The sequence below is a fragment of the Sinocyclocheilus grahami genome, unplaced genomic scaffold (genome assembly GCF_001515645.1).
Source record: "Sinocyclocheilus grahami isolate Dianchi unplaced genomic scaffold, SAMN03320097.WGS_v1.1 scaffold428.1, whole genome shotgun sequence".
Taxonomy (NCBI): domain Eukaryota; kingdom Metazoa; phylum Chordata; class Actinopteri; order Cypriniformes; family Cyprinidae; genus Sinocyclocheilus; species Sinocyclocheilus grahami.
This window is the reverse complement of record NW_015505607.1, coordinates 602,372-627,273: the sequence shown is the minus strand read 5'-3', so window position 1 is coordinate 627,273 and position 24,902 is coordinate 602,372. Positions and strand designations below refer to the sequence as shown.

General features: G+C 37.3%; 4 protein-coding genes across 4 annotated transcripts in view; 2 read left to right on the top strand and 2 right to left on the bottom strand.

Moving 5' to 3' along the window:
* Nucleotides 1-12,342, bottom strand: part of LOC107551648 (lysophosphatidic acid receptor 6-like) — a 23,052-nt gene extending 10,710 nt beyond the window's left edge. Inside the window, exon 1 of the mRNA XM_016233340.1 lies at nt 10,580-12,342. Within this exon, the coding sequence (XP_016088826.1) occupies nt 10,745-11,788 (1,044 nt within the window). The 5' untranslated portion in view covers nt 11,789-12,342 and the 3' untranslated portion in view covers nt 10,580-10,744. The remainder of the gene's footprint in view (nt 1-10,579) is intronic.
* Nucleotides 1-19,801, top strand: part of LOC107551603 (retinoblastoma-associated protein-like) — a 28,921-nt gene extending 9,120 nt beyond the window's left edge. The window contains exons 7-24 of the mRNA XM_016233269.1: nt 2,405-2,514; nt 2,600-2,677; nt 3,605-3,692; nt 3,799-3,915; nt 4,652-4,708; nt 4,788-4,819; nt 4,937-5,013; nt 5,162-5,388; nt 14,125-14,240; nt 15,067-15,179; nt 15,442-15,587; nt 15,710-15,814; nt 15,951-16,064; nt 16,616-16,758; nt 16,969-16,999; nt 17,087-17,229; nt 17,314-17,360; nt 19,343-19,801. Of these exons, the coding sequence (XP_016088755.1) occupies nt 2,405-2,514; nt 2,600-2,677; nt 3,605-3,692; nt 3,799-3,915; nt 4,652-4,708; nt 4,788-4,819; nt 4,937-5,013; nt 5,162-5,388; nt 14,125-14,240; nt 15,067-15,179; nt 15,442-15,587; nt 15,710-15,814; nt 15,951-16,064; nt 16,616-16,758; nt 16,969-16,999; nt 17,087-17,229; nt 17,314-17,360; nt 19,343-19,413 (1,815 nt within the window). The 3' untranslated portion in view covers nt 19,414-19,801. The remainder of the gene's footprint in view (nt 1-2,404; nt 2,515-2,599; nt 2,678-3,604; nt 3,693-3,798; nt 3,916-4,651; nt 4,709-4,787; nt 4,820-4,936; nt 5,014-5,161; nt 5,389-14,124; nt 14,241-15,066; nt 15,180-15,441; nt 15,588-15,709; nt 15,815-15,950; nt 16,065-16,615; nt 16,759-16,968; nt 17,000-17,086; nt 17,230-17,313; nt 17,361-19,342) is intronic.
* LOC107551650 (lysophosphatidic acid receptor 6-like) lies at nt 5,404-6,644 on the bottom strand. The gene has a single exon (XM_016233342.1). It carries the CDS (start codon nt 6,547-6,549, stop codon nt 5,590-5,592), a length of 960 nt encoding a protein of 319 aa, XP_016088828.1. The 5' UTR covers nt 6,550-6,644; the 3' UTR covers nt 5,404-5,589.
* On the top strand, nt 19,491-24,051 carry LOC107551649 (cysteinyl leukotriene receptor 2-like). Its single transcript, XM_016233341.1, has 3 exons — nt 19,491-19,544; nt 21,377-21,466; nt 22,354-24,051. The coding sequence occupies exon 3, from the start codon at nt 22,362-22,364 to the stop codon at nt 23,394-23,396; it is 1,035 nt and encodes a 344-aa protein (XP_016088827.1). The 5' UTR covers nt 19,491-19,544; nt 21,377-21,466; nt 22,354-22,361; the 3' UTR covers nt 23,397-24,051.
* The last annotated feature ends 851 nt before the right edge of the window (nt 24,052-24,902 follow it).

Here is a 24,902-nt window from a genome sequence, read left to right as displayed (position 1 = left end):
TCTGTCCACACCAACACATGATAATGTTCTGATTATGTTAAGCATCCATTGCAGTTTTGTTGTCTTCCGCCTTGAGCTTTTTAAACCAGGATTGATTCCAATTGTCTGTCAATTTTTCAGCTTGAAAAAATCGTTCTGAAATTGATTCCAATATTGTTCTTCTGTGTCGTTATCGTTATAGCTGTGGTGTGGACTTTTCATTTAGAATGTTTTTTTGTTTTTTTTTAAGATTGTATCTTAGAGGGAAACGGAAACTAACTATCCCTGAATGTATACAGAATGCAAAGATATATAAGGTTTATAAGCTCATTACAGTGAAGGACTGAACGGTTAAAAATCGGGTGATGCTTGGGCATGCCTCAGGGTGCCTTCCCTCAGCATGACACTTTTTTTTAGATAATGCATGCATTGCATCGCATTTGAAGAATGCGTGACTCATCTCACGTCACTCTTTGGGTGATGAAACCTATTGTGTATTACTGCATTAAAACGGTTTTCTGTTTTGCCTTCGATAATTGCTTAAGCTTTTTGGTTGCATGATCCGCATTATAACTTGCTGATTCATTTCTTAGTCCATTTGAATGGTAAAAAGACATGAGACGTTTCTCCATGTCATTTGTAAACCTGAAGGTGGCAGCAGCCGTCTCGGTATAGGACAGATCTGCTCTGTGGGTTATTTGGCTTTGATTTCGAGCCAGCTGGCCCCAGTTCAGTCTGTTCTTCTGCAGTTACTGAAAAACAGTGCTTCATAAGTGGTGAACAGAAAGTCTAGATATGTGGTTGGATGTAAGTCAAGCTGCTGGGTAGTGCTTTGTTTTTGAGTTTCGAGTGCCTCGTGCCCGCAGGCTCTGTGGTTATTTGTGGTAGCCTCCTCACTGCATCGAAAATAACATTTTCACATTTATGTCTATAACAGTCGATAAGCTCTTGTTGGACATTATATGTGGGTTTCAGTGATTTTATGTTGGTTTTTGATTGTGATTATAATATACAGTACATGCTAATGATGCACCAAAATTTTTATAAATCTAGATTTTGAGTTTTTTGTGTTATAAATTAGCATTTGTTTGGAATAAATAAGTGTTTTTATTTATGTGTTGTTGTTATTGTTTTTTTTTTTTTAAGTGCTTTTATTTATTTGGCCTTCAGTTCACTTTACTTTCTTCCATGTCAAAGATTATCTTACTGAATGTAAAACATATTTGTTAAACATTTTTGGTCATGATTTTTATTTTTTTTTATTTCTCTGATTCTAATAAGAAAGCACCCCTACAACAACTTCTGAAAGTGAACGGAAGTGTTTTACTCGAGCATTACATAAAAATGTCATTTTAAAATGAGTTTAGGAACTGAATAATAAAAAGGAAAAATAAAACACTGCTTAGTATTTACTGTTTGAATTCAGTATGCACTGATTCTTATTTAAGCTACAAAAGTTATTTAGGTAAGAGCAGTGAGTGATTTTCTCTTTGTCTTTTGTTCATGGCCCCAAATATTGCAAGCTGTAGCGATATGCATATTGCGATATTTCTATATATTGCACAGCCCTAACGGCAACACATGTAATAATAATATTTGTGAATATTTTTAGCTAATAATAAGTATTGTTGTTATTAATAGCCATTATTAATGTTGTTGTTGTTAATAATAATTATATTTAATTAACTTTTCTGCCATTTTGGTGCACCTCTATATGCCGAGACTAACATAAAGTCCATCTTTAACTTTCCTCCAGGACTTGTGAAAAAATCTCTGCAGAGCCTGACAAAGCAAAGTGAGTAGAAATTCTCTTTCAGTCTGCTGTTTGCCCACCTGTAGTTACCAAAAGAAGATTCTAGAGTTGTTCCATTAAACACCAGTGATCTTACTGCCCCATGTATGTTTCCTTCAAGGAGAACAGAGCTTTGGGAAAGCAGTTGGACCATGTTCCTCTTGGCCAAGGGTGAGTCATTAAAGAAAAATGGAAATATTTGTCATTCTATTGTTTGTTGATGTAAACAACAAGACTTGTTTACAGTTTCTGCTTGTGTGAGTGGAGTTTCCCCCAGCTTCTCTCTGGATTCTGGATCTGGATATGATAGTGTATCCTCATGGCCACATTGTCCCTTCTTGTGAGAGCTATAGGGTTTTTAGATAACTAATCAAATCCCCATGGGGTACTTCCCACCTTGGACTATGAATTTGAACTTGCCTGTTTTGTGTTTTATAGCTTGTTACATGTTGGACTATGTACACAGTTTTATAGTCTCTCTGTTTGCATGGTGATAATTAGGAATGGTATTGCAGGTTCAGCTCTGATTATTAACACTAAAGTAACAGCTATGAGAAAGACATGCAATACAATTTCCTTCCAAAGTCTGAATTAAAGTAATGCTTGTGGCCGTCTGTTTTCCTTTTATTATAGATAGAAACACTTTCCAAGCAATACGAAGAGCTGTACCATAAAAACAAGGACTTTGATGCCAGGTTGTTCTTGGTTGATGATGAGACGCTTTCCCCCAACAAAACAGAAGTGTGAGTGTGATCAAATTAAAATCATGTTGTCATACATTTTTGCAGCTACATATGTTTTCGAAATAAATATCAATATTCCTCGTAGGTCAAAGGTGGAAATGACTCCAAGAAAGAATCTGTCTGGAGATGACGTTGCAATTCCAGTTCCACAGACCCCAATCAGGTGCGACTTTGCTCCTTCAATACCCAGAACATGAAAGAATGAGACCATTCTCCTACATTTATTTTATATATAACGTGAGTTATCAACATTAATAAAAAAAAGCACCCAACCAGCATATCAGAATGATTTCTGAAGGATCCTAAATCTTTGAAACCTTTCTTGAAGAAAAACAGCTTGTGAATTTGCTCACTAGTCAGAGTCACAGTCATTTGTGTGTATAGTATTATGTGCACCCAACAGTTTTATAATGCACTAAGCTTATGCCACATGATGGGATTCCCTCTGAGATCTGGTTTTGATGTTTTCATGTGGACCCCAAAGCTCTGAACTTATCCTGGGTACTCGATACACTAATATTACTCTAATGGATGAAGGACGTATATGAGCAAAAGTACCTCTTCTGAGTTTGTTGAGACCTTCCTGTACCGAAGGTCGTCTTGAAAGTATTTGACCATAATGGAAACTTGTCCAATTTTAAGTCCTGCCAGCACCTTTTTTCCTTTTCACTCATGTTCCCTGTTTTGTTTCTCCAGGGCTGCAATGAACTCCATACAGCAGCTCAGGGTTGATCTCACCTCAGCCAGTGACCAGCCCTCAAGCAATCTCCTAGCTCATTTGTGTGTATAGTATTATGTGCACCCAACAGTTTTATAATGCACTAAGCTTATGCCACATGATGGGATTCCCTCTGAGATCTGGTTTTGATGTTTTCATGTGGACCCCAAAGCTCTGAACTTATCCTGGGTACTCGATACACTAATATTACTCTAATGGATGAAGGACGTATATGAGCAAAAGTACCTCTTCTGAGTTTGTTGAGACCTTCCTGTACCGAAGGTCGTCTTGAAAGTATTTGACCATAATGGAAACTTGTCCTGCCAGCACCTTTTTTCCTTTTCACTCATGTTCCCTGTTTTGTTTCTCCAGGGCTGCAATGAACTCCATACAGCAGCTCAGGGTTGATCTCACCTCAGCCAGTGACCAGCCCTCAAGCAATCTCCTAGTCTATTACAAGGTATTTCCTTTAAAAAATATTTTGTTTCCTAGACAGAAAAGCCAGATCGATATTATTCAGAAACAAAGTGATATATAATATGTATTATTTGTAATGTGTTTGTCAGAACTGCACTGTTGACCCAACCGAAGAGATCAGAAAGAGGGTTGAAGAGCTGGGTCAGGTCTTCATCAAGAGGTTTGCACAGGCTGTGGGCCAGCACTGTGAGGGGCTGGGCAGAAAGGTACTGTCAACCTTTTTTTTATTTTTTATTATTAACATTTATCACCATCATGCTGTTAAGGCTGTAGATAATTCCATCTAATTTGAAACGGATAATATCAGGCCTTTTTGTGAATGCTGCCATAATGCCAGTGGTTATTATTTCAATGTTTGTGAATCCATAAAAGACACCCTAGATAACAGTAACTTTATTGCTTTTATAACTTTCAGATATTCCATACTGTTTGTAAGTTTGTGGTCAGTAAGATTTTTAATACAACTTTTCAGCAAGGATTAATTAAATTGTTCAAAGCTAACAGTAACAAAAGATTTCAAATAAATGATGTTCATTCGAACTTTATTCATCAAAGAATCCTGAAAAGAAATGTATCTACAGTTTTCAGAAAAATATTAAGCAGCACAACCATTTGATCATGCATGGATAATAATGTGAAATGTTTCTTGAGCACCAAATCATCATATTAGAATAGTTTCTGAAGGATTATGTGACACTGAAGACTGGATTAATGACTGCTGAAAATTCTGCTTCAACATCATTGGAAGAAATCATTTTAAAATGTATTCAAATAGAAAACAGTAATTTAAAATTGTAATAACATTTTTCAAAAAACTTATCTTATTAATATCTTAACCCAATTTTATTTTTTTTATTTTTTTATTTTTTTGTTTCAACCCCAAACTTTTAAACGGTAATGTAAATTTGTACAACAAAGGCACAAATTTTTTTGTGTTTTCAGCGGTTTAATCTTGGTGCCCAGCTCTACTACAAAGTCATGGAGTCCATGCTTAAATCGGTAAGCCTTAATGAAACTTTCAATCATATTATTTAGTTGTACTTTTTTTTTCTGGTGGTCACATTTGTGCTGTTTTTAGGAGGAGAAGAGAATATCTGTCCAAAACTTCAGGTAAGAACAATATGAGCAGCATCTTAGGCCATTTATCAGATAATTATGGCCATAAATAATCTGTAATTTTGTTATGAAATATACACTGACAATTAATCATGTTACTTCCTTTTTCAGTAAACTACTCAACAATGCAGCATTTCATACCTCATTGCTTGCATGCGCCCTGGAAGTTGTTATGGCAACCTATGTTGGTAAGTCATTTTTTGTGTTTTTTTTTTCCCCCCACAAATTTAAACACTCATAGTGTGACCCAAAGTCTTTTTTTAGCTTCAGTTTATAGATTGCATTTAAGAGAAAAATCTTGTATACATTAGCCACACGTGTTGCTTCCTTTTCCAGGGAACTCCTTAAAGAGTGGAGGTTTTGTCCGCAGCTCAGGAGCCAGTGATTCCGTCGAAACTGATCTGTGCTTCCCCTGGATCTTAGACGTCTTCCAACTGCCTGCTTTCGACTTCTACAAGGTGATCGAGAGCTTCATTAAAGCCGAGCCCACCCTGAAACATGATATGATGAAGCACCTGGAGCAGTGCGAACATGTCATCATGGAGAGTCTCGCGTGGAAAGCAGTGAGTAACTTTCCGCTACCATTTATGTGGATTGTTTCCTTCGTTCAATCACTGAAGCATGTGTTTAGCAAGTATTCCACTTAGTTTAGCTACTCTGCAACAAGAAATAGCAGAGTAGTCCTTTAAATGATGTTTAAAACTTTTCATGGTCCATTACATCCATTTCTAGTTTAGAGTCTGTGACGTTGCTGAGCAAAGACCTCATTGACTAGCACTTCCTCTACTGCCAGTCGGCTCTTTGTGAATCAGGCTGCTGGAAAAATAGTAAATGAGGGGGTTTAGACAGCAATTGGTGCTGGCCAGTGAGAGCACTACAGGATGGAGCACTTTCGTGACTTGAGCCAGGCCGCAGCTCTGTACAAGGCCCACCTGTGTGAGAGTGTAACCTAATAGATTGAGGTGATAAGGGGTAAAGCAGACAAAAAAGACCACCAGGACCCAGTAGATGACGGTGAGTGTGCGTCGGTGCCGGATCTTCCTTCGGTGCGGCAGCCTGCAGAGCACACGGAGTATGCTGCAGTAGCTGATTAGCAGGAGCAATGCGGGCAACAGATAGGCGATTTGGACCAAGCCGAGAGCAGCTAGGATTATAGTACGGTGGCGTTTGGAAGTAGGATCCAAGAGGCACGGCTTGTTCCATCGGGATGCCGCCGAATATAGAAAGGGCAGGGTGAGGCTTAGGGCCAGGACCAGGCACCAGATCCCAACGCTTAGCATACGGGCGGTTCGAACCTTCCTCAGGTGCTGATGTAGAGGGTGAACCACGGCAAAGTAGCGGTCTACTCCAATACAAACCAGGAAGAAGATTCCTCCGTATAGGCTGATATACTTCAACGTGAAGGTCAGCTGACAGAAAGCACCTCCTGGAGACCAGTCGTTGGTGTGGTTGGAAGTATTAGCAGCTTTGTTGTGGTAATAATAGATTCGCAGGGGGAGAGAGATCACAAAGAAGATATCTGCAGTGGCCAGGTTGGCCATGTAGATGGCCGTGCTTGTGAAGGTTTGAGGCATCCGGCAGAAACGCCGCAGCGCTGTGGCATTGCTGACTACGCCGAATATGAAGATCACGCTGTAGGAGATCTTGTAGTAGGTGAAGCGGTAGCTGGTGTCCACCGTGCAGTTGGCTTGAATAGATATGTACGTTGTGTTTTGGAGATCCATGATCACTTTCAGCTTGGCCGGCCTTTGTTTGCATCAATCAAAACCTGCTTCTTGCAGTCCAGAACCAAATGAAGAACCTGTCTTTGGCGAGAGGAAAAATGGCTGTACGGTTATACTGATACTAACATTTTTAATTATAATATAATAAGAGGTTTCTGGCACCATAGTGTTAGAATTATATATATATATATTTTTATATATTGTCACACTAAATCAATAAACTCGTGTGTGTGTGTGTGTATGCATGTACCATATAACTGTTCAAATCTGGATGTGTGGAGTTATTATTAATATAGTAGTTCAGCTCTGGATACAGACGCAATCTACTTGAAATAGTAAGCAAAAAAAAAACACATACAGCTGGAACCTTTTGTTGAAGGGGTCATATGATGCTGCTAAAAAGGACATTATTTTGTGTATTTGGTGTAATGAAATGTTTATGCGGTTTAAAGTTAAAAAAACATTATTTTCCACATACTGTACATTGTTTCTCCTCTATGCCCCGCCTTTTTGAAACGCGTCGATTTTGTACAAAGCTCATTGGTCTGAAAAAGCGAGGTGTGCTGTGATTGGCCGAATACCTCAAGCGTGAGACGGAAATGTTACGCCCCTCACTTACTGTTGATGCCGTGTCCCGGCCGGAGCGACGAGACAAAAACATTAAAACCCATTACACAAAGGAGGCATTTGTTGCATCCAGTGGGGACATAATTACTGATTATAATGACTTGTACTGTCTTTTTAAGCATTGCGTTGCATTCCATCGCGCCGCGTAAACATAAAACTCTGTCCGCATTTGTGATCAGAGAAATGACAAACAACAAGTGCTACTGTACTACCCAAAACTCGCATTTGAATCATCAGTGGCAAATCCTTTAAATACATCTGAATATTTGGGTTGAAGTGTTCTGGAACAGTGTTGTAAATACAACTTAACCACTGATTTGTAGTCGTGTCCTCTTTTGGAAGACCAAACAAAGTAGTTTCCCTTTCACAACGAAAAACACAGCGGCCTAGCGTGCGCTGAGGCCGAGCTAGAGTGATCTGAGTCCAGGCTAGCGTGAGCGGAAGCCCCGGCTTAGTGTGAGCTGAGGCAGCGGGGTCGAGAACGGCGCGCCCGGCAGATCCGACGAATGAGCAGCAACCACATGTGACGAACCCCGGGCTGGATTCCGCTTCGTCCACGGTGAAAATTGATGTATTCCTTCAGCGACCAGCACAGATCAGCTCTAGGCATGACGAAGCAGATATCGTCCTCTTTTGGAAGACCAAACAAAGTAGTTTCGCTTTCACAACGAAGCACACAGCGCCTTCACGACATGGCTGCAGCGTCAACAAAACTACAGTGAGACTAAAAGTTACACCTTCTTTGTTTGCGTGAACATTTGGGCGGCGTTATGCAAATCTTCCCACATAGTGAGGTAGATATGTGGGGGCGTGTTAGAACGATCGGCGTGGCTGACTCTGAACTTTTATAAAGAATATCTCTTTGGATTTGTGACTTTAGTCTTTGCAACTTTACAGATCTTCTTTATGCACCAAGAGCTTGTAACACTCCAAAGAGAAAGGAAAAATTTAAATCGCATCATATGACCCCTTTAATCATAATGTTTCAATTTTAAAAAGATATTTGTTCTCTTCACATTTACAAGTCAAATGGAAGATATGTAGGCTTTATTTACTGCAGATTTAAATTCACTCAGTAAGCATATTTTACTTGTATTACTTAATTTTTATTTTTGAAACAAGCTGAATTCACACAATTTCATACAATGTGGTGATTTACAAAACACCTAAAAAAAATTGCCACTTGTTTTTACATTTTACTTTGATCTTGTACAAGCATTTTTGGTTTTCTGTGACACCTTGTTTATTGCTGTTGCAAAGATGATGTTATCTAACTGGCTAACGTAGATGAGGTTTAGCAAAAATGGCAAAAATGACTTGACGCATTAGTAAGAATGTGTTAAACTACAAAACCAGTTTAATAATGTTTGCGTCATATGCCATCCATTTTCCATAGTGACATAGCTATTTAATTTCCAACTTGTTGAAAATTTTCTTTTTCTAAAGGAAAAAATAAACAATTATTTAAAAACATTTTTTTTTTAACTGCATTTTTATCCTCTTTAGTAACTTGCTTTCACTTGTCTGTCTCGGTCCAAGGATCTGTTGTGCAAGTCACTGTCAAGCTGGATTTTCCCAGGACAGTGCATGTTTTGACCTATTTAAATGTTAAGCACTACACAGGAAATATTAGTTGGTCTGCATGTCCAAAGACTCACTTATCTGGTTCAGTGACAGTTTCCTCAGAGTTTCCTTGATGGATCATCACAAAGATTCACAGGTGGTATCAGATTAAATGGCCTTTTTATCTTCTCTTGTTTAAGTTGAGGACCTGTTATAGATGGATAACCCTCAAACATTGTAGATGTTCACACATTGGACCCGAGTGAAAGTTACAGATGTGTTGTAGAGTTTAAGAAGTTAATGCCTTTTAGGGTCACATTGGAAGTGGAGCCATTTCCCAAGTGAATGCACAGAAATCCTGCTGCTAGTGATGTGCACAACAAAGATGATATTTTTGTGAATCTACCAGTTTCCACTGACTAATTATAGGGCATTTTATTTATAACCAAAAATACATTTAGGTTTTGTAGTCACAGTTTCCTAATTTCCTGAGCTCTGACATTTCGTGAATCATTTATTTTTGTAACACTGTCCTATTTTTATATGTATGCAAGGCATTTTGTTAAGAAATAAAATTACATTTTGATGTTTGTATTAGCATTTATATCCAGAAAACAGCATAATAGTAATCGCTCAAAAGTGCAGCATGTTTTTAACTCGCCTTAATGTCTTGCACCGGCTCATTCCATTCCATTCAGGCTTGTGTGTTTGTGGCAATAAGATCACATGCAAAGCCTGCTGCCAATCGCATACCGTATAAAATGCCCTTTAGAGGTATGATTTGAAAGAGTTTCTGAGCGTGCCCCCTGGGCATGTGATTGCACAAGGAATGCAGTGTTGAGTGATGGAGCAGGACTTGTTCAGTCCTGTTCAACACTCCTGAAATGCAACTTTGATTTGGGTCATTCAGTTCCTTCATGGTATGTTTTAAAAGCTGTATTTAAAAAAATATATTTTAAAATAAGGTGTATATATAAAATGTATATATAAAACACTGCTTGAGCTATTGCTGTGTAAATCTCTAACCATATATAAGTGGCACACCCTTCAGACCTGTTCGTCAGCAGCTTAATTTCTTGCACTGACAAACCTTGATATAATCAGTAGACCAAAGCCCACGTAATGTCATCATTCTCTTTGAGTCACTCCCTTTTCCTCTCACTGTTTGTCCTCAGACTAAATGGATATAATGGAATTTGTTTACCTTAATCATGACTTGGCTTGAAAAACAATACAAACTGTCTGATTTTCCCAGGAATAAACATGAAACAACACATGAGAATATTTTATCAGAACATTTTTACCCCAAGTGTCATTTGTTACAAGAGACTGGCAGTTTTGTGAATATTACTAAACATAAACTAGAGGTTTATTGCATTAATACAGTTAAATGTTAAACAAAATAATGAAATTTGTTTAGATGGTAACACTTTACAATAAAGTTCAATTAACATTTCGTTAACTTAATAGCTTATATGAAATAACAATGAACAACAACAGCATTGAACAATTTAGTTAATTTGTACATATACATTTTGTACAAATTGTGTATTTTGAACGAACATGAATTAAGTTATTTATAAATTAATATTAACCTGGATTATTAAGTGCTGTAAAATATATTCATTTTTAATTCATATGTAAAGTGCTGCCGTTTTTCAAGGTGAAGCAAGAAAGTTTAAGGCTCATTCAAAGTTGTTTGTCTTGAAATGTAGCATTTTGTACAGAAATACTGCTTTTTTTTTCTTTGTCAGTTCTCGGTCATATACAGTTCTTATACAATTACAGGATCAGTAATCCATTAAGAAAAATGTTTGTTGAGTTTGGTCTGTAAACACACATCCATTCTAGCACCAAGATGATACTCAGACTTTATACTGTTACAAGTTCAGCAGTCTTCAGTTAGTTATTAGTCAAATATATCCTGTGCCAACCAATTACTAACATTGGCTGAGTATGTCAGATGAGAATATTCTACAAAAAACAATTGCTGCCTGAACTTTGGTCATATTGTAGACTCTTCAGTGATGAATTTAACTTTAAGAGATGTGATTTTATTCATCGAATCACTTCTGTTGTTAACACTATTGTCAATTGGGTTGTTTAGCGTGTTTTTGCGGACAGCGTAAGACTTCCTTTTAATAGAGTTCTGAATCGTCTCGGAGGTGAAGTAATAGATCACTGGGTCAAAGCAGCAGTTGGTCACGGCGATGCAAAATGCAATTGGATAAATTGTCCGGACCACTGACTCCACAGTGCAGTTTGTAATAACCTGACTTCGAACCAGGGTGTAGAAGACCAGAATGACATGGTACGGAATGAAGCAAAAACAAAAAATAAGCAAGTGCACCACAATCATACGCAATATCTTAGCCTTGTTCAGCTGTCCTCCACGGTTGATGCTTTCTGGGTGTCGTAAGGTCTGTAGGACCCTTATACAGCAGATCAAGTTGATCATCAGCGGAATCAGGAAACCCACCGTTTCCAAAAACACCACGACTTTTGATACCTTGGACTTCCACTGGGAGTTGGAGTAGTTTTCAAAACAGTATGTTTGGTGGTTTGTATATGAAGTGGTGTCCATCACGAAACCTGCGGTTAGGCCTCCCGCCAGCAGAACCACCCAGATCACACAGCAGGCTATTCTAGCATTGCGCTTGGTCCTCAATATTCTAGACGCGAAGGGGTAAACGATGGCCAGGTAGCGATCCATGCTGATGCACGTGAGGAAGAGGATGCTGCCGTACATGTTGGTGTAGAACAAGGCCACTGAAATTTTGCAGAGAGCGTCGCCGAAAGGCCACTGACGGTTAATAAAGTAGAACGTCCTGAAAGGCAAGCTGAGGACGAAGAGGGTGTCCGAGACCACAAGGTTCAGCATGTATGTTGTGGTCTCGTTGCGCATTTTCAGTCTGCAAACAAAAATGTACATGGCCACCATGTTGAAGAGCAGCCCAAGAATAAAGACAATACTGAAAACGGAGCTGTATAACACACATTTAAAGTCATCATTGTTACAGTTTGAATAGTTCTTCTCTGTCATTGTCATCGATTAGAGTTTGGCTTAAAAGGAGTCAGTCAGTGCTTTTAAAGGTCAGAGAGCCGAAACATGAAATTCTATGAAGATCCACGTAAAAGTATACAAATCCAGTGTGTATACATTTCACAGAGCTGCTGCCTTACCACTCTTACCAAATTGCATAAGCGTGCACGTAAGCGATTTGCATGAGCAAACTACATCAGTTTACCTTCTTTTTCCTCTCAACAAGGCATGGTGGATGCTTTGCGTGGGGTTCTATAAATAGCCACCTTCTTACCGGCACAGGAAGTTGGTTTCTAGATGTTTGTTCTTCATATTCACAGTTCCAAAATGCTCACAAGATTCTTGACTTCAGTCTTGGGCCTTTCATGAAAGGATGAATCATACATAGCCTGTTGACTTCCTTCACGAAGAAGAGCAATGTGAAATTTCCACCAACCAGCCTGGTTTCTTGTTCCTTTAATTGGCTTCCCATCGCTGTGTGACTTGAAGCGTGATCATCTTTGTCTCATCGAGATCATCGAGTTGTAGCAATGTGAGGCTTTTAGTATCCAACCTGCTGCTCAGTCTGTAGTTTATGCAGTGAGTTTTTCTTCTTGTGGAGGACTGGAAGGCAGACAAGAGGGTGGGGCTGGAGTTAAAGCACCTCCTTTCCATCTGTTACTCTCTCATGCACATTTAGTACATTTTTATTTTGAGGCCCTTGATTGTTCAGACCTTTGCTAGAAAGTGGTTTGTCGTTTTTGTTTTGCCTTTTCCTTGTGGTTTCTTATGTGTTATAAGGGGTGTGTGTGTTGTTTGCAAGAGCACACTGCTCATTGATTCCTAGGCACATACAAAGAGGGGTTGCCAGTCCAAAGTTCACACATTTAACATTTAACACATGACATCATACATACAACACAATATGCAAACTCAAAAAACTTGTTAATCAAGGGAGTGTCAGGAGTTAATTATACTTTTTGTCCAACTGGTTATTTGAATGAAATTATTTGAGTAAAAAGCTTGCTAATGTAAAAAAAAAACATTGAACCTTTTTATCTGTCCTCTTTTCTTATCTTTCACATTATAAACAGTTTGAAGTGTGAATAATTAAATCACCAAGGGAAAAAATGATTTTTAATTGATTTTTTTTCTCTAAAAGTGTCTTTTATAGTTTAATATAATTAATATAAATATAAAAAAAATATTTGGGAATAAAATATATAAATTTCTTAATCACATAGTGTTCAAATGAAATGACTGGATTAGTCATAGTGACTAATCCAGTGTTTCCCAACCTTTTTTTAGTTGTGGCACCCTTTGGAAATTAACAAATTCTCAACTTCGATATGATGCTTTGAAAAGTATAGATATTCGGTACAGCAGGGAAGAACTGCAGAATATACAGATATTTTTAATATTATAATTTTTTTTTTTTTGTCCATCAATGGAGGCAATCAGTAGACTAATTTCTAATGAAGAGACCAATTTATGTGACAGATTTTAATGTAGGCTTTTATTCATATGTAAACATTGTTTAATTACCATTATAACTAGCTATCTCACAAATTTTTGCTCACTCCGTTTATTTTTGATTTTGCAGTGGGGTAATTTTGTTGCAGTAGCACGAGATAGCTTGATTTCAAACTTTGAATTGAATAAAAAATGACAAGCAGTCAGTAATCAAATAAGAACAAATAAAGCAATTACAAATCAAAAAATACCGATAGGCCTACAAATTAAATAAATTGCTTTTTAGTTTTTCAGGTAGGTCTAACAGTAGGGCTATTAAGAGATTGTTTTTTTGGTTTTTACCAATTATCCAAATAATGTTTAGTCCTAGAAAGCTATTATTATCAGAACACGTGAGCATAACATAGCGGTTAGCAGATCAATGAATGAGAGGGCAGCGTTACCAGAGTTGCCCAATATACTGTAGGCTACCACACCATGTTACAGCACAGTACGGCTATTGCAAACAGAAACAATACTGTACTATATAGATGTGTCCTGGCTGTCGGCTCGATTTTTGAGTGGACTTTGCTGTTCCGATGAGCAAGAACGGTATATGAGTGGAGCGCTCACGACTGAGCAGAGCGCACATGCATAAAGCGGGATAATATGCAGAGCGTCACACCACGTGAAACCTGAGCAGTGAACTAATTTTCGGCAGCCGGAATTTCGGTGTATCTCTAATTATTGGCGACATCAGAAAAGGATATTATATAATAGATGCTTAGCAATTTAAAAATATTAAAAAATGTTTTTTTTTACACGAAACACTGCTCTAATCGGTTCCCCTTTATGAGGCATTCTCGGTTTCGGATCAGTGATTTAACTCAACATCTTGTTTTTCTGTGCAGGACTCTCCTCTCTTTGACCTCCTCAAACAGTCTCGTGAGGAAGGACCTGGTGAACAAGCAGAGCCCCCCGCGACACTAAACCAACCCCTGCATCACAACCACACCGCTGCTGACCTGTAAGTCATCCCTCAGAACTAGGACTGTGCAATTCTGAGCCACTCACAACATCCTGTTTAAGAGGGGACAGCGCCATTTGTAAAAGAATCAATTATTTGATACTAGGGATAGTTTAAATTGAGGAATCAACTCTTTTGGGGTCAATTTCTACCACTATTCAGAGGATGCTGTATATGCAGCTGCAATTTCTAAAATTAATTTGGGTTAAAGAGGAAATGTGCCCCATTCTAACATGGGAAGTTATTGCATAACCAGTGCATGGGAAAGCAAATTCAGTACAAGATTGTTCTGCCGATGTGAACTTGCATCTGAATCAACATCTTTAGCACGTTTGTCACGCTCAAACATTAGGACCTTACCCTCAGCCTTTGACACTAAATGCCTCAACACCAATTAGCAAAAGGTTTAGCCTAAATCTTCATTTAGAAAGGGGATTAATTTCCTTAGATTTCTAAATGATTTTATCATGTAATGAATCATTCTTTTGAGCTGGTATTTTTTTAACGAATCTATTGATCTGATTCTAAAGCTAAATCTAAAGACTGAATGGTTTGTTCACCTCATTGTTGTAACCGCTACTTAATGATTATTGTTAATAGTTACATTTACATTAAAAACATATGTGTGTGTGTGTTGCATTGTAATATTTCACAGTATTACTGTATTTTGCTGTGTTTTTGATCAAATAAATGAAGACTTGGCGAGCATAAAAACAAACATTTGAACAGTATTTTAACCACTGACATTCATTAGCTCTCTCGTTTTTATCTCCTTTTCATTGGCAAAATGTGAATGTGATGTGTTTAACCTTCTCACCTTGCTCAGGTATCTCTCTCCTGTTCGACCGAGCCGACAACCCCCAGCAACAGAGGCCGAGCCCCCCACACCAGGCACCAAAGCACTCCGTTCAAACTCTCTGAGCCTCTTCTACAAAAAATGTACGTTAAAGCAAAGTTTACATTCAAATGCAGTGAGTTCTGAAAAGAACATTTAAAGCTTTTTTGTTGGTTTATACACAAGCTATAATAGCATGCATTAATAGCATAGCGTTGGTTTTGCTCTCCTAAAATCAAATATAAATATATATATATATATATATATATATATTGTATATATATATATATATATATATATATATATAAATATATATATATATATATACATACACTTAACAGTTTGTTTGTTTTTTCTGTTTTTCAGTGTACAGGATGGCCTACATGCGACTGAAAACACTGTTCTCGCAACTGCTGACCTCACACCCAGAACTGGAGCCAATAATATGGACCTTGCTTCAGCACACCCTCCAGAATGAGTATGAATTAATGCGAGACAGACACTTAGACCAGGTACAACCAGCTCTTTTTTTCATAAATGATATAATAGCCTGCATTTGCATTCTGTTAGCTTTGCGGTTTATTCAATGTCATGTTTTAAAAACTTGACCCTCTCCTCCCTCTTTTCTTTGCAGTTGATCATGTCGGCTATGTATGCCATATGCAAGGTGAAGAACGTGGACTTGCGCTTCAAAACGATTGTGACCGCTTACAAAGAGATGCCTAATACTAATCAGGAGGTGAGAGTCAATTTGTCTTGTTCCCTTTTAAATGATTTAATTCAGATGATAATTCAAATACAAAAAGAATGAATCTAAATTGTTATTAACAAATATTCAAGCCATCTTTCTCTTTATTTTCCCCCGAATGTGTCAGACATTTAAGCGTGTGCTTATCAGAGAGGGACAGTACGACTCCATCATTGTTTTCTACAACCTGGTCTTCATGCAGAAGCTGAAGACTAACATTCTTCAGTATTCCTCTCCTCGGGTGAGGCGCTCACTTTTACTTTCATTGAATCAAACTTTACTTGTATTATACTGCCCCCTAGTGGCCTGAAGTCACGTTCAAATGAATTAAAGATTTCACAGCAACTTTTGGAAACGATTGTGACCGCTTACAAAGAGATGCCTAATACTAATCAGGAGGTGAGAGTCAATTTGTCTTGTTCCCTTTTAAATGATTTAATTCAGATGATAATTCAAATACAAAAAGAATGAATCTAAATTGTTATTAACAAATATTCAAGCCATCTTTCTCTTTATTTTCCCCCGAATGTGTCAGTCATTTAAGCGCGTGCTTATCAGAGAGGTAGAGTACGACTCCATCATTGTTTTCTACAACCTGGTCTTCATGCAGAAGCTGAAGACTAACATTCTTCAGTATTCCTCTCCTCGGGTGAGGCGCTCACTTTTACTTTCATTGAATCAAACTTTACTTGTATTATACTGCCCCCTAGTGGCCTGAAGTCATGTTCAAATGAATTAAAGATTTCACAGCAACTTTTGGTTGACCTGAGAGTGTTTCTGTTTGTCTCCCAGCCACCGCCTCTGTCTCCCATTCCCCGCATCCCCTGCAGCCCCTATAAAAACTCTCCTCTGCGGGTGCCTGGCAGCAATAACGTCTATGTCTCCCCTTTGAAAAGCAGCCGTATGTCCCCAGTGGTCATGACCCCACGGAGCAGGTCTGTGTTCACATCTGTCATTAGATTCGGGAGATCTTCTTATCAGTTTTGGACACAGAATCTTTACACTTTAAATGCTGTATTGTCTTTTGACTAGATAACTTTCATCTTTTGCTATTATTTTGGGATGAGGCATGAGGTTGACTAGTTTGTTTGTTTTTTTTGTGTATTAATTGTGCTGTATCTTTTCTTTTATGGTGTCCTGGACAGAATTCTTATATCTATCGGCGAATCCTTTGGGGTTAGTGATGAAAAGCAGTTATTGAATGTTCAATCCATTTTAAATATGTTAGACTTTATATAAAAATCTCTCTCTTCATCTCAACAGTCTGCAGACAAATTTCAAAAAATTAATGAGATGGTGAGCAGCACCGATTGGTCCCTCAAGAGGAGTCTGAATGGAGGCTCCGCCCCCAAACCCCTGAAGAGATTACGCTTTGACATGGATGGGCAAGATGAAGCTGATGGAAGGTGGGATTTATGTTCTATTTTTTGTTTATTTATCTCTCCAAGTTTGAATCCAGTGAATCATTGAGAATGTTTGTTAATTTTTAGCAAATCGAGTGGCGAGTCAACACTGATCCAGAAGCTGGCTGAGATGAGTAAGTTTCCTACAACCTTCGTGCGTATCTATTGTCTACATTTTGAGCTGGATTTCCCAGAACCACAAAAATACTCAAGCCATCACACTTCCTCCTGTCTGTAGATTTTTTTTTTCTTTGTTATGAGTCAGATGTTGGTTTTTATTATATAGTGCAAATTAGAGGTTGGTTGTATAACCACAATCCTTTGTCTTGAGTGATTGCATATCACAGTAGGAAATTCAAAGAATAAATTGTTTTAATATCAATATATATGTTATTTATTCCTATGATGGCCAGGCTGAATTAGTGTCACATGATTCTTCAGAAATCATTCTAATATGCTGATTTGGTGGTCAACATTTTGACATTTCTTATTATTATCAATGTTAAAAACACTTGAATATAAATTCTATAGATTCTTTGAATATAAAGTTCAAAAACAGCATTTATTTGAAATGGAAATCTTTTGTAACATTATAAATGGCTCGACTGTCACTTCAGATCTATTTAATGCATCTTTGCTGAATAAAAGTTTTAATAAAAAAATAAATAAAAACATCTTACTGACACCCCAAACTTTTGAATGCAGGGTTTCCGCAGGTCCTTAAAGTCTTAAATTATACAAGAAAGTCTTAATTATGATTTCAAGAGGTCTTAAATTTGGGCACAGAAAGACAAGAAATGCAATATGGCTTGATGAAACTTCAAAAGGCTACGATTTCATTGAATAAATATGAGCGGTGCACGTTTTGGCAGAGAATTAATTTGCATTTTCAATCTGCCCATCTGCTGTTTTTGTTCAGACCGATGTGAAAATAGATCCGTATTTTTATGCAGCAAACAAGCAGAGTTGTAAATGTGAATTGGTGGATTGACAAGTATCTAATGCATTATAAAAATCTGAACAATAAAGACAGTAAAATATATTTGTTATTTTATTAATGTAATGATTGATAATGATTGTTTAAATTAATATAATACGGTATTTTATTTTATTTGTGCAGGTCTTAAAAAGTCTTAAATCTGATCGTAGAAATCCTGCAGATTCCCTGTGAATGGTAGTGTACATTAAAGAAGCACATGGTAATGCTTAGCTTTTGAAAAATCTGATTAAATATTTCTGAAATGAAATGTACTTCAGCATTTTTTATTATTTTATCTTTTTATGTGAAAATCGATGGATGCAAGCCAAAAGAAAATATTGTTTGTAAGTCTGGCATCAGTGCAACAACAGCTTTACATCATGTAACACTTCTGATTTGTTGAGCCACATTAGAAGCTGTTGTACAACAGCTGAGACACACACACACCTGTGTGTTGCTCTGCTAGAAACAATAATCGCTTAATAACAAGTTCCTCATATTGATCTTGTTTTGGATATATCCTGCTCTATATTTTTGCATCACTTCACTTTTTTTCTGCATTCTCGCATGCAAATAATGTGAAGTAGTTCTATTGCACTATTAAATGTAAAGCAAAAACAGTTGTGCGTTTTGGAATGCTGTATTGAGCAGTCATCACCCAGGACTAGAACAATTGTATTGTATTATTATTATTATGTATTAATATATATCCTGCAAAAAAAATTAAGATGATTAAGAGTGATTTCTGAAGTGTCATGTGACATTAAAGACTGGAGTAATGGGTGCTAAAAATTCATCTTTGCCATCACATGCATAAATTAAATTTTCCAATATATTAAAATAGAAAATTTATTTTAAATTATAGTAAAAAAGTAATATTGCAAAATATTTCTACATTATTCATCATATAAATGCAGTCTTGGTGAGTATCAGAGTTTTTCTTTTATAATTAAGAATGACAAGAATCCCATATTTTCCAGCTGAATATTCAACAAATGGAATTAGTTTTCTATTCCGCCTAATTACATTCAGATAGAAACGTTGCGAAATACAATAATCAAAAGATGCAAGTCATTATTGTATAATTCAGCATCACGTTAAAGGCTATTGCTTGAACATTTCTTCTTGTCCCTTCAGGCTCGACACGTACTCGTATGCAGGAACAGAAACTGAAGGAGGAGTCCTTTAAAGAGCATCCAGAGCCCTAAATAAATCCACTTTGTACTGCCTGAGAAAAACCACTCCTCCATTGAAAGGGAAACGTTCACATGCCTGGGTGTTTTGTTGCTACTACATTTTGGACTCCTCCACCTGCACTGCATTTCCTGAAATAGCACAGGTGCTTTTTCTGTTATATCATTTTAGTATGTTTTAAGCGTGTGGGGGTCCATGAAGGAGGTTTTATTCTTTTAGTAAATGACATGACACATACCTCATTTTTGGGATAGTTGACCCAAAAATAACAATTCTGTTATCATTTACTGACCCTCAAAGTTGTTCCAAACCTGTATGAATTTCCTCCTCCTGCAGAACACCAGAGAACATATTTTGAAGAATGTTGGTAACCAAACAGTTGATGGACTCCATTGACTTCTATAGTATGGAAAAAAATACTATTAAAGTCAGTTGGGTATATCAGCTGTTTGGTTACTAACATTTGGAACAACCTGAGGGTGGGTAAATGATGACACAATTTTCATTTTTTTCATTTACAAACATATAAAAACTGGCAGGTTTAGTGTGTCATGATAATTATTATTATTATTTTTTTTCATTAATTTTAGAGCTGCCTACTTTTCCTCATTGCTGTACATGAAATTGTGATTTACACAGGGTGTAAGATCAAATTTTACAACAGTGTTTCCTTTAATCATGTATTGTGATGGCCTTGTTTCTTTGAGGACCCCGTTTTGCATGATTTAATTTTTAAACTATTATAAATTTGTTGCCGTTTAAGCATTACTGGGGTTTTAGTATGTTATTGTTATGTAAGTGGATGTGGATGTGTTTGTCAACACAGCCGGTCATCTGTCTGAGATTTTTATGTTCTTCCTGGACCGCGTTGTTGTATTTGCTGTTGGATTTTAAGATTGTTTTAGAGCTTTTGTTACTAATATTCAAAAAAAATTGTTATACCTCAAATGTTCTTTTTTTTTTTTTATTATGTAATGCCTCAAGTTTAACAACCGATTTGTTTAAGAACAATGAAATGTGTCCTGTTTTTATTCAAGGAAGACAGTGGCACCTTTACCTGCCTCTTGTTCCCATAAACTGAGACTAGCCATAGCACATGGTGATAAAATGATAAATCACACTTGTTTTTTTCGATGAACTGTTTAGGCAAGCGTTGGCAGATATATTACCTACCGGAATGCTGTTAGTCAGGAAATGAAGTTCGCAAATGTCTTGCTCGCATTAGTTGTATTTAAAGTTCAGAGAATAATCTCTTAGTGTCTTGTTTGTTTGTTTTTTTAAACCTGATCATTTTTGCTTTGAAATCGTTTTTTCATCCATGCTTCCCAATAGTTGTGAAATCACGTATTTCATAAGTAGGTTACTGTTTAGAAATGTTCATGACTCAAATACTGGAACATGTCTATACATGAAGGCAGAAGATGAAATTCAAATTCCCCATCACGTCATTTATGGTTTTTAATGTACTGCTATCATCATAGCATAGACGCTCACAAAGGCTCTGCTTTGTCAGCAGTGGGTTCTTTTAAAAGGTTATCAGTACATCATCATCATCAGAAGTGCTTGTGAAAGTTTAGTGCAGCATAACTGGGTTAAATTCCATATTACATGAGGAAACGAATAAGGGGGGAGGTAAAATGCACATCTGCATATACTGTTGTGGTTTAAAGCTGACATGCACAATTCAGAGTAACCAGTGTTTCGTTTTGCACCTAAATGGCTTCTGTCACTTAACTCATAATGATAAGCTTTGGACTTTGGACCTTTTATATAAATGCTGTTTATCAAGACATATTCAAAACACTTATCTACAGCAATTGAAAGACCTGCCGTACTGAGCAGTGCAAGTAGAAGGGTGGCTGCTGTTCTTATAGAAGGAGTTGAGTTGGTCCTTTTGAACAGATTAAAGTGATGATGGGGAGGCCGGTCTTGGGACATCCTCCTTCTACTGTGTTTTCTACCTCTTACCTCCTCTAGAAGTTGACAATGCTGTGCTGGTTTGGCTAGTGACAAAACTGTGCGCGCTTTTGGACGACCTGCTTTTCACCTCTTCACACTGCAGAAAAGGTAACATGTCTTGCTTTAACAGTTTGCTGTTAAATATATATATATATATAATAAATGTGTCTCGTAAACTTGCTTTAAATTACAGTTGTTGTAATTGTTCAAAACCATTCAGCTGTGTGTTAACATGGCATGTGGCCACTATGGAGAGAAGTAATTTGAGATAAAGATTTATTTTTAATACGACTCCTTACTAACTGGGATTGGGATGGAGATTGTTCTCACAAAACCTGTTTTCAAGACCGCATTTAAAGGTAAAAGTAAATTAAAGTGTGAACTGCAAATGGTACATACTGTAAAACTTTCAGTAAGAATGCAAAGCACTTACACTTAATAATAAAGACTCCAAAAGGGGGTTTTCGGAGTCAAGCCAAATAAAACAACCATTTTGAGTTCTTCAAATAACCTTTCTGTGAACATTTCTTAAAAGAACCATTTTTTCTTTGTGTGAAGAATGTTATAATATGTAGAACCTTTTTCCCACTAAAAGGAACATATTGTGGAAGGTTATGTGGATGTTAAAGGTTCTTTGTGGAGCCATTGATGCCAACAAAAAAACTAGTTTTTAAGAGTCTACATTATCATGCCTAAGGTAAGGCAGAGATAGGGATAGTTCAACCAAAAAAAATAGCTTGCTTTCATCTTCGAAACAAAAGATAATCTGAAAAGTAAGTTGCTGTTTTTTTCCATCCATGCCATGAAAGTCAGTTGGGTCTTGTTTTGTTTTGAACCCCATTGACTTTCATGGGCCAAAACATTCCTCAGTATACCTTCTTTTGTGTTCAAGAAGAATGTTAGGTTTGTAACCACATAATGGTAATCTATCTCTTTAAGAACTGTTCTGTTGCTTGTTTTAAATCACTAAAACTAACTTTGTAATCTTTCTCCAGGGAAGGACATGAATGTGTCTTTTCCAGAGCTCAGGGAAAACATCTCCTGTTTGAGCTCCAACAGCACCGATTACTTCAAACGCCAAGTGTATCCTGCAGCATACATACTCTTTTTTGTCCTGGGACTTGTCGGTCACTCTTTATCTGTCTGCGTCTTCTTCAGCCAATGGAGGACCCAGAAGAGTTTCACTCCAGTCAGCTTGTTAATGGTGAACCTGTTAGTATCAGACCTCATGCTGGTGTCCTCTCTGCCCCTGAGGGTCTCATACTACATACTGAACTCACACTGGATGTTTGGTCACGTCACCTGTAAATTAATCTCATACGTGTTTTATCTGAATATGTACAGCTCTGTGTATTTCCTAGTGGCCCTGAATATCCTGCGTTATCTGGCGCTGGTGCGGCCATACCTATACATACGCATACAGACACACTACGTCGCAGGTATCGTGTGTGCCCTCATTTGGCTCTTTATGGGTTTGGCATGCAGTCCACTGTTGTTTACTAAGAAAAAACATCAAGACGAAGGCAGTTTTCGATGTTTGGAGCTGGCGGAGGACAACGTGGACCAATTGCTCCTCATCAACAACGTTGCATTTCCGGTGGGCTTTGTGTTGCCTTTGGTGGTTGTTCTTTTCTGCTCGGTCTTGGTTGCAAAGAACCTTCTGAGGCCTAGTCCTGCACTCGGTAGGACCAGACCTTGCAGGAAGAAGGCTTGCGCTCTGGTCATCATCAGCCTTGGGATCTTTCTGGTGTGCTTTTTTCCGTATCACATAGTGCGGACAATCTTCTTAACAACTGAGAAGCATGGCCAGATAAATGGGTACAAAGACTCGTGTGACTTTATTTTGGTAGTCCGTAAGGCTGCCGTCATAGCGCATTGCTTGTGCACGGCTAACAGTTGTCTGGACCCTATTCTCTTCTTCTTCGTTGGGGAAAATTTCCGATCATTCTTTGCTAAATGGACAGGAGGAAGAAAAACCAGCACTTGTGCTGCAGGGAGAAATCTACAGCAGGAAGAGTTACGGGTTTTGCAGAACTGAATGGAAAATGGGTGAACAGACCAGAAGTACAAACAAAGAACACACAAGAAGTACCTCATTCTTCTGTATACTTCATAAATAGATGCACGAAAAGGTCACGTTTTACTGATCTGTCTTTAGAGGTGTTTACACTGATGGTGATTAGAGGAATATTCTGGGTTCATTACTAGTTAAACTCAACAAAAATTTGATTTCTGCAAATTAATTTTAACTGATACCTATTTTTCTAAAAAAAAAAAAAAAAGCAAAAATCTTGGTTGCAATGAGGCGGTTACGAAGAAACTGAAGGGCTAATTTGTAAACATTAAAATAGGCTACTCGCTGTTTCAGTAGGATAGCCACAAGACTTAAGTAAAATGTGTGTTATGATTTAGTGTGGAAAAATACTAAAGTTTTCTGTATTCAATCTTACAACTTTGTCACGATGAGAACGCAATACCATAAACCCTAAAATGACCATTAAAATGATGACAACAGCTATACAGCAGTTTTTAATAGAAGACTAATGCCTGGTTTCACAGACAAAGCTTAAGTCTTAAATGCATGTTTGAGCTGCCTTAACTGAAAGCAACTTGCACATACCTTAAAATATATTAGTCCCATTGATTTGTATCAAGATGCACACCAGTAATGTTTTTTTCCTAGGGCACATATAAAAAAAAAAAAAAGAATTAAATGTTCTAATTTAAAGCTAGAGTCTGTAACTTTTTTTGGTTAAAGATTATCCAAAATCAGTATTTTAGCAAGTACATAACCAGCCAGTGTTCAAAACTATCGCCTTACTTTAGCCCGATTCCCAATGGTTAGCTTATAATAATGTTTTCTAATTTGAGTGGTATGGGTCGGTTTTCCCGGGAAATTCGAGCATACCGCTGCGTCATTAGGTCACTTCTGTAAACATAAAGAAGTTGTCCCGGCTGCTAGGCTTGGGCATGTGAGGATGCTGCAGGTGGCAGATCGTTTGCCTTTTCTCACAGTAGCCAGAATAATTAAATGTAAAAAAAATCATTTTGATGGTGGATTGCAATCCAGAAAGGATTACATGAAACACGTGTGAATGAAATGAAATTATATTCCAGTTTTAAGTGCGTTTACAGATAGCCTGGGATTAAACAAGATTTGTATTTTAAAGAATCAGAATCAGAATCGGAATGAGCTTTATTGCCAGGTATATTTACACATACGAGGAATTTGTTTTCGTGACAGAAGCTTCCACAGTGTAACAGAATGACAGTGACAGAACAAAAAACAGATATTAAAAAAAATAGAACAAGTAAATAAGGAATAAAAATATATAAATTGACAATTGTGTGTGCAGGTATATTACAATATACATTTTTGTATGTACAGGCTAAAGACAACCAATTTGAAGGGAGCATAGTTTGCTTTTTGGGTTAAAATAATTTATTGGTATGAAATTCGAATGGTATGACAAGAGATTAGATTGTACAGAAATGGAAATCTACACACACACTATACTCATAGTCACGCAATGCTGATGTTGTT

What these genes read in the sequence shown, in the direction of transcription:
- LOC107551650 (XM_016233342.1), bottom strand. Translation starts at nt 6,549, where the DNA reads ATGGATCTCCAAAACACAACGTACATATCTATTCAAGCCAACTGCACG.
- LOC107551649 (XM_016233341.1), top strand. Translation starts at nt 22,362, where the DNA reads ATGAATGTGTCTTTTCCAGAGCTCAGGGAAAACATCTCCTGTTTGAGC.